At 33.6% G+C, this 16,385-nt stretch overlaps 1 protein-coding gene across 3 annotated transcripts in view; it reads left to right on the forward strand.

The window, feature by feature from the left end:
- Positions 1-16,385, forward strand: part of Crag (DENN domain-containing protein Crag) — a 167,864-nt gene that overhangs the window by 120,961 nt on the left and 30,518 nt on the right. For all 3 annotated transcript variants that reach the window (XM_089102130.1, XM_089102132.1, XM_089102131.1), the window contains one exon: positions 13,416-13,514. In XM_089102130.1, the coding sequence (XP_088958256.1) occupies positions 13,416-13,514 (99 nt within the window). The remainder of the gene's footprint in view (positions 1-13,415; positions 13,515-16,385) is intronic.

Raw genomic sequence — 16,385 nt, forward strand, 5'->3', positions numbered from 1 at the left:
GTAGAGTTGTTTTTCTGACGTTTGACCTGATTTTCAAGAAAATAGACTGTTTTCTGTGTCCCAATGCAGTGTTTATGCACCTTTTCTCTATTTTAAGAATGGCTTCTTAAGGGATTTTTCGCGGTGAATCGGTTGGTAAATACGGAGTTACTGTATCCCCTATGTTTTCATAAATTGACAGTTCAACTTTACAGTGTATTTGCTGTTTCACTTGACTTTCCAAAGAGAAAAGTTAAATCGGAATCAGATACACTGCTTTGGGATTAGACAGCCGTTCTGTTCGCTTATTTCCGCCATCCAAAGAGATACAAACTATTCCCTGTTAGCTTGTGGATTTATAATTCCTACCTAAGATCATCCTTTTTGGCAGACCATCTCGGGCCAAACGAAAAGCAGGTCTTCTCCGAATGGGGTAGGAGGAGTTTGCAAGGAAGGATGTAATAAAAAAATGAATATGAAAATCTCAAAACGGGTCTATGACCAGTAAAGGAAAACAAAGAATCAAACGAATGTTTCCTCCTTATAAAACTAGACCTCTTCAGGTTAAAAAAAAAAAACAAAAAAACAACTAGAATCTAAAGCTAAGAAAATATAGATAAAAAAATATATATAACTAAAAACAGACTAACCAAAACATGTAACATACAATTACTCACATATACAATTGCCAGCTACATTCATGAAACCAGAAAAGTAACTGGATTATAAGTTTAAAGTAATGAATTACATTACTGCGACATCATTTTATGATAAGCTTTTGACGCTGTCATTCGTTTAGGTTTGTTACTTGTACTATTCTCTTGGATATTTTATAAGACTTTGTTTTTGAATATGGGCTCAGATTTTAAAATAATATCGTAAATATGATTAATATTTATATTACCACTACCAGTATTTGTATATCTACCAATTATTATATTACCAGGATATGTGAAAGATAAGACAGGTAGCATTTTGGCGAATGGAGTGTATAGCATTCCTTGCTCCTGTGGTAAATTTTACGTTGGTCGAACGAACCAAAAATTTGTGGAACGTTTTATTGAGCACCGGAATTCAAAGTATAATGCTCTAAAATTTACAAAATCTCCAGAAAGTTTTACTTCAGCTTTTAGCAAAACATTTTTTATCATCCTGACCATTTTGTACTGTTCGAGGAAGCAATGGCCATTTTCAATGATAAAGGTTTCACTCAATGGGCTATGGCAGCATTAGAAATAAAAAACAAAACATATTTTCGCAGATTTATCAATTAATAGAGATACTGGTAATATAAATATTGATCGTATTTACGATGTTACGAACTGCTTCACGAACCCCCTCATTTACGTAATAATTTCTGTTCGTTTTAAGTTTTAATGTTGCTCCTTATTTTCAGTTGAAAAATCTTGTTTTTTTTTATCTAATTTCTGATCGTTTTTTAAATAACGCGAGGATATCTGGCCCCACTTCTACGGAAATATCTTCTGGACAATTCAATTCTGGCGAAAATGTATCCCGGACAATTACCCTTAAAATCTCCACACGTAAAATGGAATTGGTAAAGAGATAGCAAGACATATAAAGACATTTAATATAGGAATTCTGGAAAATTCCCCCAGTCTAAAATTTCCCCTGAAAAGTTCACTGCCTGGAAACTTCGCTCTCCAGGGAAAATTCTCCCCGTGCGAATTCTCCCGAGTAGAAAGTTCGTCCTCCCATCCCCATCCTAAATATGTATGCATACGTACTTCCCAATAACAAATACTATACGTAAGCAATGGGCAAATTTTATAATTTAAAGACCTGTTTTCAGGGGGTGTGGGGGGGGGGGGGTCATGTTATCTTCAAAAAAATAATACTACCAAGCCTTTCATCTATAACGAACCGAATAGCTATCTAGACATTTAGTTCGGAGGATTTTGGGAAAAAAGTGGCGTGGGAGGGGGCCTAGTTGCCCTCCAATTTTTTGGTCACTTAAAAAGGGCACTAGGACTTTTTATTTCCGTTAGAATGAACCCTCTTCCGACCTTCTAGGCCCACTGGGTTGATACGATCACCCCAGAAAAAAACAACAAAAAAAACATGCATTCGTGATCTTTCTTCTGGCAAAAATTACAAAATTCCACATTTTGGCAGATATGGGCTCGCAACCTCTACAGCCTAGTTCTTTGATACGCTGAATCTGATGGTGCGATTTTTCTTAAAATTCTACGACTTCTAGGGGGTCTTTCCCCCTTTTTTGATAATCAGACAAATTTTCTCAGGCTCGTAATTTTTGATGGGTAAGACTAAACTTAATGGAACTTATATATTTGGACTCAGCATAATAAGCAATTGGTTTTTTATATATCTATTGGCATCAAAATCTGTTTTTTTTGGAGTTTCGGTTACTATTGAGCCGGGTCGTTCCTTACTTACAGTTCATTACCACGAACTGTTTCATTATTTTAAAAATGAAGCAATATTAAAAAATAAAGTCTTGCAAAATATCCAAGGGAATTCGATGTCATGCTGCTATAAAAAAAATATGCTGACTTGATAAAGGTATTCAAGAATGAAAGATTTCAAGGGCATTCTGCTAACACACACTCTTAATTCTGCTATTAAGGGCATTCTGCTATTATAATTCTGCTATCTTAATTCTGCTATTGCACTCATAATTCTGCTAATTAAGGGCATTCTGCTAACACACACTCTTAAGCAGTAGGGAAACCTACTGCTTTTGAAGATTTCCGCATGTATTGCATTGAACCCAAAAAACATTAGGAATAAAACTAAATGAAAAAAAAAACTTGCAAAGCTAAAGCCAAAACACAAATATAAGTTTTTTTTTTTTTTTTTTTTTTTTTTAACCAAACGACCTTTCTAAACAAGATTTTACGTTTTGTCGAAATAAGCATATTTCAAGGTTATTTTTTTTAACATTTAAAAAAGGTTATGTCCAATAGCATTATTCCTTAATCTCCCGAACTTCGTCAAAATAACTTCGAACTTCGTCAATAAGTAACAAACCTAAACGAATGGCAGCATCAAAATCATAAAATTATGTCGCAAAAATATATTCAAGTTAATTTGTTATTTGAAATTTATAATCCAGTTACTTTTCTGGTTTCATGAATGTAGCTGGCAGGTGTATATGTGAGTAATTGTATATTATATATTTTATTTGTTAGTCTGTTTTTAGCTTTATATATATTTTTTATTTGATTTTTTTGGTTTAGATTCTAGTTTGTTTGTTTGTTTTTTCTGCGTCGAAGGCGCCTTTTTCTATACGGGCAAAATGTTTGTTTGATTTTTTGTTCTCTTCGTTTTCCTTTACTGGCTTTTACCCGCTGTGTCATTTTCATTTCTTTGTTTTGTCATGGCCGGCCAGTTCAACTTTAGGTATTCTATTTGTGAAGGATTAAAGGGAAATTAGAACCACTTGGGTGGGTGTAAAGAGGAGGCATTGAATTGATTGGGATGGAGGAGGAGCATGCGGAGCTGTGTCGGCCTCAAGCGACTTGGTGCTGAGGTCGGTTGTCTGTAGTAGTAGTAGCAAATATTTGTTACCAACAACATAAATTTCATGGGGAAAATGAGACATTCAAAAGCAAAAACAAATATTTGAAACAGTCCTTCAAACTCTAGAACAAAAATCGATTGCAATGCATCCTTTAAAACACAAAATCCTTCATAGCCATTGCTTAAATGAAGAAATTCTTGAGTTATATATATATATATATATATATATATATATATATATATATATATATATATATATATATATATATATATATATATATTGGATTTCTGAGTTTGTGTTCTAAATCCATTAAATCGTTCTAAATCAATCGTTGTTAATAATTTCTGCCAGCTTGAGGAAACAAAATTGCTAATTAAACTGTTGCTCGATTTTTTTTTCAGCTGGGGCGGCACAAGGGTTTTCAATTCTATGACCCTAAGGTTGATTTTAGGGCTCGGAAGTTGTCAAGAATTAATCAGAGTAGCACAGGTTAAGCAACACAGTTAAGGAACACAATATCAGGCTTCATATTTTAAAGGCTTAACAAGCGTTACGCAAGTGGCTTGCTAGAAATATCCTATATCGTCAAGCTACTCGCTCTGACCAACTACCCAGAACGGGACCGTTGGTCCAAGCTAATTCATTTGGGTAATTTTTTCATTCCAAGGGTTTTCAGTTATATTTTATTTGACAAATATATACAGAACATTTTTGCAGCACCTGCTAAGAAAAACCCCTAAGGGCTTGTTGGCAGCAGGTGGGAGCCTTCTATTCTACATATTCTGAAAACTACTTTATATTATTCTGCATGATAATAATACTCAATTCACACATATACAGCAACCATCCTACTTGCATAAAATAAACACATAATTGCTATTCTTTTGCAAGGAAAAATCTTTTCGTTGTGGCCTTGAAGGTTACCAGATGACTTACATTTCGTATTGCACCCGGTATTATATCCCACACGCAGGGAGCAAAATTTCTTATCACAAAAGAAGCTCTAGTTGTATTTCTAAATCGATATACTTCGATGCTCCATTAAATGCTCAAGTCGAAGTTCTAGTTGTATTTCTAATTGATGTACCTCCATATACCATTCAATGCTCCTCGTGTATCATGACCATGAAGATCACTATTAATGAAAAAAAATTCGAAACGATAATCTCTAGAACTTGATATTCAACTTCCTTTGAAACTGTTCGTGGTACGTATGGCCACGAGGCGTTTGGTACATACGGCCACGTGGTACGTGGCCAAGCTCATGAATCTAAAGCTCTTGGGTTCCAAATAAAAGATTTTAAATAATGTTTTTTCTTCGCTTTTACATGGCATTGCGTCTTTTGTACACTAAGGCTTTGCATTTTAACCGCTATCTTCGTGTCTTTATTCTTGAATCTGTAAAATAAAGGCACTATAATTTCTTTTATTCTATATCTCCAGTTTCCATTGCCTTTCAACTACTAGCCTTGTATTGATGAGTCCGAAGTTCAGACTTCAATAAAGCTCATTGCGACACATGTTTACACGTATGCATTCTTCATTTTTCTTAATTTTTTCTTCATGGGAGGGCGGTCAACTTCCTGAAAGAAATTTCTTTCCATATCTTTTCCAAGAATTTGAAAATAGGGCCAAAGCGTAAATTGTTAAACCTTGAAAATTTGGGCTTCTTGACAACTCAATTTATACTATTTTCCTTGATGGAGGTACTTAAGGGAAGCTACTAGCTTTATGGTGATGGAATGTGGAGGCGAATTCCCTAATCTAAATTAGGGATTTCACTATAACTTATTTCTATACATATTTATGCTCATATGTGTACATACAAAAACTGAGTTCTACACATGGACGAAACCCTTTAATAGAATTTTGCATTCTGGAAATACTTAATATGATTTTATACAATCTTTTGTGACATCACTCGTTTTTCAAGATAAACAAGCTTAATTGGCTGTCGTTTTTTTTTTTTTTTTTTTTTTTGTCACGCTTCATAGTATCTGGACATCAAAAGTTTTTTTTTCTCTCTCTCTTCTCTCTATTTCTCTCCTGCTCTTTTTTCTTTCTCTCTCTCCCTCTCTCTGTTTATCATCCTCTATGTTACCCTCTCTGTTTTCTTTCTTTACCTCTCTCTCCTCTCCTCCCTATCTGTCTGGTCTTCTTTTTCAATGACAAGTCGTGACAATTAAGCTATTTTGACAGTTCAAAACAATTAAGCTATTTTGTAGAGCTATTTTGACGACTTATTTCCCCTTGAAATTTTCATCAAAAGCAAAATGAAAGAATATATATATATATATATATATATATATATATATATATATATATATATATATATATATATATATATATATATATATATATATATATATATATATATATATATATACATATATATATATATATATATATATATATATATATATATATATATTTATATATATATATATATATATATATATATATATATATATATATATATATATATATATATATATATATATATATATTATATATATATATATATATATATATATATATATATATATATATATTGCAATATAGTTACTGTTCCTGCGAAGATTTGTATCTTATTTTACATGTTAACGTCTTAATAAACAGGCTAACATAAACTGCTTTGCCTCTTTTCCATTTTCGGTTGCATACGGGATTTGGAATGCCTGGAGATGTGAGCGTACGATAAGGTGGGAGAGGGGAGGGGGACATCCTTCAGGAGTGGAAATAGCTTCCAGCGGATGTCATTACCACGGGGTATTGAATAATCCCCTGTTTTGACTTATCACACATTATGTATGTTTTAATTAACTCAAGAATGTTGTGCTCTGACGTATTAACAGGCAAAACTTATGGTGAAAGTATAAGGTTTTTTTTTCGGAGAGTGTTTCTCTGAAATCATCAAACAGTGTATTTTATAGCTCTATGTTTTTTTCAAATTTTAATAGACTACGGAGCTTCTTCGGATCTATCTTATGAGGAAATCGTCTCTATATCTCTACCTTGGATGTAGGTATCTATACGAAGTACTAGTTGGCCTAGACTTTATTTAAATTAATTAAAAAAAAAACTTTTTCCACAAAATAAGTTATTCAAAGAAAAGTAAAGAACTCCATTAAACAAAAAATGAGCAAAAATGAAATCAAATAATCTACCAAGCGTGAAACTACCACAAATCAGCATCGATAAATAAATGAAACCCAAAAAGAACAGAAATTACAATAAATAACCGAGTCAAACTCAAAACAAGAAGAAATTAACATAAGTTGGACTCGAAACCCCTATGCCTTCCCAAGGCCAGAACAAAATTTGCACTTTACTGAAAAAATATAGATGTTTTTACTTTTATAGCTTTAATAAATCAAATAATATTAACATTTTGATTACTAAATATCAGTATTAAACTTACAATGCACATTCATTTGTAATTTTTTCAGTAAAATGCAAATTTTGTTCTCAAATTCGATGTCTCAAAATTTTGATTGGATGTGTTTGGGAAAAGGGTGGGAGTGAGAGGGGCGTTAGTCGCTCTCCAATCACTTTCAACTATCAAAAAAGGCACTAGCCCTTTCAATTTCCAATTGAATGAGCCCCTTTTGAAGTTTCTACAACAACGATTTCAATAAAAACCTTATATGCCCCAGGGCATAACTTACAACCTTGCCCTGAGAGCTGTAGGGGGGGGGGGGCGGTTGTGGGTTGCAAAAACCAACAAAGAGAAAAATCTAAAAAAAAAAAAAAAAAAACGAGACTGTGGCCAGTGGAGAGAAAAGAAAAAAACAAAAAAAAAAAAACCCGGATATTTCGCCTGTATACAAACAAGGCGTATTCAGCACGAAAGAAACAAAAGAAGAACAAGATAAAAAAAAACAAGATAAAACTAAAAACCAATAAAACAACCACCAAAAAAAAAAAAACAAACAAAAATGTACAATTGGCGCAAACTGATCCACGTATGGAAAAGATGCTAATATAGAGTTACTTCAGTGATGACACCAGAGTAACTGAGGAAAAATAAAAAAACTGTAAATTACTTTAATCATTCTGTTGCGAAATAATCCTTTTGTTAGCTATTAATGAAGCAATTCGTTTTGGTCTAGCAGGTAAAATAGTCCCCTGGTGATTATTTAAAATCTTAACTCCCTTATTGACTGTTGATTCACTCTTTGGAAGATTGTCATAAATTGGGTCAATATTTGAATTTCCTGTGTCCCTATTTACGGAAAAGTTGGCAAACACATGTTTTTTAATTTCTATGGCTTCCCTCGCCCATTGAGTGTAACCCCCATCATTAGAAATAGCCAAGGCTTCATCAAATTTTACAAAATGATCTTTTTGAAGCCAAATATGCTCTGCTAAAGCTGAAACAAAAGTTTCTGGAGGCTTGCTTAATTGTAGGGTTTTTTCTATTGAGTTTCGGTGTTCAATAAACCTTTCAACAAATTGTTGGTGAGTCCTACCAATATAGAACTTCCCACAAGAACACGGAATTTTATACACCCCACTTACTAAATTTCCCCGAGTTAAATCCTTACCAGAACTAAAAAACTAACCATTGGCCTCAACGATTGGAAACATGTATCAATACTAAATTTACGTAAAACCCGTGAAAGTTTCTCACCCAAACCAGGTACATATGGTAATGAAATGAAGCTTTTTGATACAACTAAATCTAAAGACTGAGAAACCCCAATAACCCTACTATCATGAAACCTACTACTACTATTCAATTGTACGGGGTGGGTTGCCATCTTTAAAGACCTAATTTCCAAAACTTTCAACTATGGTTAACAAAATGGATATCTAACATTTGATTTGATGTGTTTGGGGAAAAGGTGGGTATGAGAAGGGGTTCAATTACAGTCCCTTCACTTTCATCGATTAGATAGGGCAATTTCAATCTCCGGTGAAATTAGGCCTTTCTTAAACTTGTAAAACAGCGCTCTATATACACCTTAAATGCCCCCAGAGCATAGTGTACTCTCCTAACACCGAGAATTCTTAAAGGTCAGCTATCATCAAATACCTAATTTCCAGAATTTTCGACTACGTTGAACAAAATGGATATCTCAAAATTGTGATTGGATGTATTTAGGGAAACGCTGGGCGTGAGAGGGGAGTTCGTTGCCCTTCAATCACTTTCGACTATTAAAAGGACACTCGCCCTTTCAATTTTAAATTGAATGAGCCATTTTAGATGTTTTTACAGAATCGTTTTCAATAAAAATCTCATATGCTTCCAGGACATAACTTTCGACCTTCATCTTGCGGATTGGGGGGGATTGGTTGTCATCATTAAACACCTAATTTACAAAACTTTCAGCAACATTTAATAAAATGGTCAGTCCAAATTTTTTAGCTGATGTTTTTTGGGAAATTTTAGACGAGAGAGGGGGGTTAGTTACCCACAAATCACTTTTGAAACTACTGAAAAGGGCACTAGACCTTTGAATATTCAATCGAATGACCATTTTTCAAGTTTGTAAGACAAAGATTTATATAAAAAACCTTATATGCCCCCAGGGCAAAACTTACAGCCCTTACACTGAGGGCTCTGAGGGGGTTATCATCCTAAAAGACCTAATTTCCAGAACTTTCGACTACGTTGAACAAAATGTTGTGGGGGGGGGGGGGTTGTCATCCTTAAAGACCTAATTTCCAAAACTTTCAACTACGTTCAATAAATTGGCTATCTCAAAATTTTGATTGGATGTGTTTAGGAGAATGATGGGCGTGGAGGAGGGGCTAGTTGCCCTCCAGGATCTCCGTTTCTTGGCCCCTCAGCCAGGAAGTGCAATGGGGGGTTGAGGGCCATCCATCCTGTGCTTTCGCACACCCTTCCTGTTAACCTTCCCCAGATTTCTCCAGGTACTCATTTAGAGCTAGGTCGACTCTGGCTGAGCTTACAGTCACTCCACTGATCCTCGTCCTAAACCAAATAATTGGGTACACTAGGATTCAACCTCTCGCCTTCTCGGACAAAGAATCCTAAATCCAGCGCACAAGTCCACTCGGCTAGGAAAAAATTATTGGGGCATAAGAAGATTTTGAGGGTGAGGGTGAGAGACAGATTATTTCCCCCTAATAAATATAGATCTGAAGGAGTTCCGTCACTAAATAAAATTCAAGAAAAGTAGACCTCGCCCTCACCATAATGAACTTTTGTTTTAGCCTCAATTATTTAAGCGCAGTAGAGCTCATATTATGGTTTAAAATTCACTTTTTTTAATGACACATTCTGATTTCTGGTATCTATCACATTCAGAACCTGCTTGCAAATTTTCGGTCCTTGTAATATGAAGAAATACACCATTTTTTGGTGACTGCTTTTACTAGCTTAGATACCGATTTGTGTCGGATTTTTCAGTTAATTAACGTATATGCTGAGCCCTCTGTCCTTGAATTAGGATCTACCGCACAATCACCGTTTAGAAACTTGTCAATCGAAGTTTAGGAATTTTGTCAGGGGCTACGTACCATTTTTTACTTGGTCAGTGTCAACTACTTTTGATTATACCAAAATAAAAAAAACTTATCATTTTCGGTCGGTAGAACCTTTGCATTCTCTGGCAAAGATCGATATGATGTCGTATCGGTATTTTTTTTAATTTTGAATAAAACTTATTTCATCAGTAACATTTAAAATTTTGTGGTGCTTCATGTCGCAATTTTATGACTTGATATTTTGTACCAGACTGGCCGAATAATGTTATAGTGGTTGTAGGGTTATAGTTGATATAAAACTTTTTCGTAAAAAACTTCTATTTTGAAGGGGACAGTATGTAAAAAAAAGCCAAACTTTTTAAAAGCCAAAAACAAGATTTAATAAATATTCTGTTTTCACTTAGCCTAGTTGTCAATTATTAGCATAGTAGCCCAATATATTAGCCTAGTTTTCCACTTTGTGTTTTACACACAAAGCTGAATGAAAAATAAAAACATGACACATTTTTCTTCGACCATCTTTCTTGTCATTGTCAATCTGATATGTCCATCCAAGATTAACAAGACGACAAGATTGTCATTGTCATCTTTCTTGTCATTGTCAATGTCCGATATCTTGTCGATAGGACATCTTTCTCACACTTTCATTGTGGTTATGTTGCTCTTTGCTTTGTCCGTAAAATACTAAATCAAAACGGGACTTTTACCAGTATTTATGATATTGTAGAAGGGGAATGTCTATTGACAGTATGTTCTTAACAAAACTAAGGAGAGTGTTTAGGGAGGCAGCTCATTTGAAAAGACTGCACATAAACAATCGGCCAGAAAATTAAAAATAAGGTCTAAACGAGGCGTAACGTGACAACCTAAGCCTTAGAAAGTCTTGGCTTAGTAGAACCATTGCATTCACTGACCAATATAGACATTTCAATAAATTTCGTGTCGGTATACTAAATCAAAACGGGACTTTTACCATTATTTATGATATTGTAGAAGGGGAATGTCTATTGACAGTATGTTCTTAACAAAACTAAGGAGAGTGTTTAGGGAGGCAGCTCATTTGAAAAGACTGCACATAAACAATCGGCCAGAAAATTAAAAAGAAGGTCTAAACGAGGCGTAACGTGACAACCTAATCCTTATAAAGTCTTGGCTTAGTAGAACCATTGCATTCACTGACCAATATAGACATTTCAATAAATTTCGTGTCGGTATACTAAATCAAAACGGGACTTTTACCAGTATTTATGATATTGTAGAAGGGGAATGTCTATTGACAGTATGTTCTTATCAAAACTAAGGAGAGTGTTTAGGGAGGCAGCTCATTTGAAAAGACTGCACATAAACAATCGGCCAGAAAATTAAAAAGAAGGTCTAAACGAGGCGTAACGTGACAACCTAAGCCTTAGAAAGTCTTGGCTTAGTAGAACCATTGCATTCACTGACCAATATAGACATTTCAATAAATTTCGTGTCGGTATTTTTATCTTTTGGATAAATTTTATTTTTTTATTAGCAATAGTTAACGCATTGTGCTATTTCGAATTGTAATTTTATCACTCAGTATTTTGTACTGGTATTTACAGACTATGCATTTTGTGCCGACTGTTGGAATGTTGATATACTCTCTCCGAGGCTACATTGACATTCATTATAAGGATATTGTTGAATAGTAATTCACTAACTAGACGTAAGGCTATTCATTGCACTAGTAACCTAAACTAGGCGAATCACCTTACCATTCAATCAGTTTGTGAGTCAATTCCTTTTAACCCTATCCAGGAGATAAGGACCGACAATCTGCAGACTGCTAGAAAGTAACTGTTTTATCATATGTGAATTATGAGTTTTCCTTTTTAAAATTGTCAAGTAGTGTTTTTTCCCTGCATTCTTTCTTTCTTTTTAATCAACTTATTTATTTATGCTACGCAAGTAAGCATTCGCATACATTTTATCTTTTATTTGCTTCTATGTATTTTGCACTGTTTCTGAATTTATTTGACAAGACCACTTTTTTTTTTAATAATGGATTGTTTTCCCTCTAAAAAAGAAAAACAAACTTAAAATTGTCTATGGGCGCTGTACACCGTATCTATAGTTCTTTTTTTGGAAAATAGATTGTTTGTCATCTATAAGAAAAAAAAAACATTGTCTATTAGGTCACCTTATTTACTATGTACTGTATCTATAGCTCTTTTTTTTAATCCTTTTCATTAGCTCACTGTCTTGTATTTTTTCACTTTTTGTTTGTTTGTTTGTCACATAAATTTGTCAAACTTGTGAGTATATTTCTCAAATGTCCAACCACTTCCAAATTTTATCAGTATATGCACTTCTGATGACAGTGCAATAATACAACATCAAAATCCCCTTTCTCTTGTATGCTCCCCCTTGTATAGAAAAAAGTATGAAAATAAATTGGTGATTGGGCCCAGAAAAAAGTATAAACAAGCACTGTTATGCGAGATTTGATAGCGCATTGGTGAGAACACTTGCCTGTGTCTGTGACAGCTTCGGTTCAGGTCATAAATACGATAAATTTTTGTCTTAGAAAAAAAAAATGATGACGTTTTATTCTTTAGGCTAAAAAGACTTTTAGAAGACTAAAAAGTGAAAAATAATAAATAATGGGAAAAAAACTTAAAAAAGACTCGATTTCAAAATGAAAACGCAGATAGTAATTTATTCTAGAGAGGTAATGAATATGGTTGAAAATGTGATGGGCACAACACATTGGACTTTGAATGAATTGATCTTTTTAGCTCGTTTTCCTCAACTCACTGACTTTCTGCATTTATGCATTTGTAACTTATGTAAATTCGATATTAAAAACAAAAAAATGAATATAAAGACGACAAACGGGTCTATGGCCAGTAAATGAAACGAAGAAAAAACAAAAAAATCAAACGAATATTTCGGCCGTATACATCAAGCCGTCTTCAGCGCAGAAAAAAAAAAGAAACTAGAAATTGAAACTAAAAAATATATATAAAACTAAAATAGTCTAACATAAACTATATAATATACAAATACTTACATTTACAATTTGCAGCTACCTTTACGAAATCACAAAAGTAACTGCTTTTGTGTCAGTAGTGTTTTCTCTTTGTTTTAATTTACTGGCCATATACCCGCTTGTCGTCTTTATATTCATTTCTTTGTTTTTGTCATGGCTGGCCAGTTTGGCTTTAGATCTTTTATATTCAATATATGTGTCATGTAAGGCCCATTCTATTTTGCGCCCCTCGTTTTCACTCGTATTCGTAGATTTTCGAGAAGAAAAAAAACTATTTTCTTATTTTTAGTTCATTTTGAAAATAAATTTATTTATTTTTTATTATTTGCATAGTAGATACTTTGTACCAAATAAAAGAGAAGAATAAAACTTAAATTTTATGAATTCACCCTGTTTACCATACGAGTTTGCCGTATCTATCGTTTAATATGTTCAATTTCAAATTTTTGTCTTTATTAGCCCTGGAAGTTTAAAAGACGTTGCAAAGACCGTCACTAAAAGAATAGATGAGCTTCGAGGATCTGTGAGTGCAGGCTCTCCATCGCGTACCAGCTCTAAGTAAGTACTTTGACAGTTTTATCTTTGTGTAAATTGATAGTTAAGTTGTTGAGAAAGATACTTGGTTTTTAATATTTGGGTAAATTGGAAAAAAGAAACGTATATTTAAGGTTAGACTTTATGCTATTCAGTATTTGCGGGCTCAAATGAAAAAAAAAAGAATCGAAAAAAGAATAAAAAAAAACATAAAAATTCAAATAAATATGTAAGTAAATATAAAACTAAATAAACAGAAAAGTGAATGAATTAATAAAAACAAAGAAAGTAAAGGAAAAATTATAATAAAAAATAACGAACAAAAAAGAAGTAAAAAAGTTGGCAAATTTCACTAAATTGGGCAATAGAAACTTACAGTTAAAGTTTCACTTAATACTAATTAGCATTGGTGGGGTCAAATGCAAAAAAAAAACAAAAAACAAAAAAAAACCCATAAAAAAACAAATAACTAAATTACAAATGAAATAAATAAGCTAGTAAATACAAAACTAAATAAACAAAATAGTAAATTAGTTTTAAAAAATGAGTAAAAAAAAAGGAAAACAAGTTATAATAAAAAATTACAAACAAAAAAGAATTTAAAAAGTTGGCTAAATTTGGAAAAAGAAACGAATATTTAAAATTGTACGTTATACTATGCAGTATTTTTGGACTCAAATAAAAAAAATAAAATAAAAAGTATTAAAAAAATAAGGCAAATCTAGCATAAGCCATTTTTAGGATAGTATTGCTAAATAAACAAAAAAGTGAGTTAATGAAAGAAAAATAACTGAATAAAAATAAAGAAAGTAAATGAAAACAAATTATAATAAAAAGATAACAAAAGAAGAAGTAAAAAGTTGGCTAATTTGGGAAAAAGAAACATACATTTAAGGTTGCACTTTATGCTATTCGGTATTTGTGGACTGAAATGAAAAAAAAAGAATTGGAAAAAGAATAAAAAAACATAAAAAATAAAACAAATAAGTAAGTAAATTTAAAATTAATTAGAGATTAAAGTGAAGTAATTAAAAAAATAAATACTGATAAAGAAAATGAAGGAAAACAGGTTATAATAAAATAATCATAGGACGATGTAAAGAACGATGTTGGCACAATGTATTGTTTATTTATTTATTTTATTTTATTTTCTTTAAACCAGGGCACTTCGTATCGAAGGAGTTGTCGTAAAAACCTCGAAAAGGGCTCATTCGATAGGAAATTGGAGTGGCTTGTACCCTTTTTAATAGTCAAAAGGGATTGGAAGGCAATTAACATCCCTTCCACGCTCACCATTTCCCGAAACACATCCAATCAAAATTTTGAGATAACCGTTTTGTTCAGCATAGTTGATTTCCAAATAGAAATTATGTTTTTGAGGAGGACACTCCCCCACAGCCCGCAGGGCAAGGATTGTAAGTTATGCTCTTGCGGCATATAAGGTTTTTTATAGAAAGCTTTGTCGTAGAAGCTACAAAAAAGGCTCATTGGATTTGAAATTCAAAGGGCTAGTGCACTTTTTAATAGTGGAAGTGAATGGAGGGCAACTAACCCCCCTTTCACGCCCACCTTTCTCCCAAACACATCCAATCAAAATTTTGAGGTAGCCATTTTGTTCAACGTAGGTGAAAGTTCTGGAAATTAGGTCTTTGGGGACGACACCCCCCCATAGCCCTCAGGGCAAGCCTTATAGTTTATGCCCTAGGGGTATATAAGGTTTTTATAGAAAGCGCTGTCGCTTTCTTTAAGGGCTCATTTGAATGAAAAGGCCTCATTTAAATGGAAATTGAAATTGCTAGTGCCCTTTTAATAGTCGAAAGTGATTGGAAGGCAACTAACATGCCCTCCACGCCCACCATTTATCCAAACACATCCAATCAAAATTTGAGATAGCTATTTTGTACAAAGTAGTTGAAAGGCCCCGAAATTATATCTTTTTCGGATGACTCTCCCCCCAGAGCCCTCAGGGTTAGGGTTGTAAGTTATGCCCTGGGGACATATGAGGTTTTTATTGAAAGCGTTGTCGTAGAAACTTGAAAACGGGCTCATTCGATTGGAAATTCAAAGGGCTAGTGCCCTTTTTAATAGACGCAAGTGATTTGAGGGTAACTAACCCCCCTCTCACGCCCACCTTTTTCCCGAAAACATCCAATCAACTATTTGAGATAGCCATTTTGTTCAACATAGTTAAAAGTTTCAGAAACTAGGTCTTTGAGGATGATAACCCCCTCAGGGCCCTCGGGGCAAGGGTTATAAGTTATGCCCTAGGGTCATATAAGGTTTTTATAGATAGTGATGCTTTAGAAACTTCCAAAAGGGCTCATTCGATTGCAAATTAGAAGGGCTCTTGTCCTTTTTAATAGTCGAAAGTGATTGGAGGATAAGTAACACCCCTCCCCACTTACCATCTCCCCAAACACATCCAATCAACATTTTTAGATAGCCGTTTTGTTTAATGTAGTTGAAAGTTCTGGAAATTGGGTCTTTCAGGATGAGAACCCCCTCACAGCCCTCAGGGCAAGGGTTGTAATTTATGGGCATATAAGGTCTTTATTAAAAGTGTTGTTGTAGAAACTCAAAAAGGGCTCATTCGATTGGAAATTGAAAGTGCTAGTACCCTTTTTAATAGTCGAAAGTGATTGGAAGGCTTAACATTTTTATAATAAACATTGACGTGGGTAGGGTACAATGTATTTTTTTTTTTTTTTTTTTATAGACTAGGGCACTCTGTATTGAAGGAGTTGTCATAGGAACTTAGAAAAGGGCTCATTCGATTGAAAATAGAAAGGACTAATACCCTTTTTAATAGTCGAAAGTGATTGGAGGGCAACTAGTCCACCTACCACGCCCCCCCTCCCCTTTTTCCATTATTTTTAAAAACTAAATGTTTCCATA

Source organism: Artemia sp. Qi Xiang Cuo, chromosome 16, assembly GCF_049724085.1.
Source record: "Artemia sp. Qi Xiang Cuo chromosome 16, ASM4972408v1, whole genome shotgun sequence".
In the NCBI taxonomy this organism is placed as follows: Eukaryota; Metazoa; Arthropoda; class Branchiopoda; order Anostraca; family Artemiidae; genus Artemia; species Artemia sp. Qi Xiang Cuo.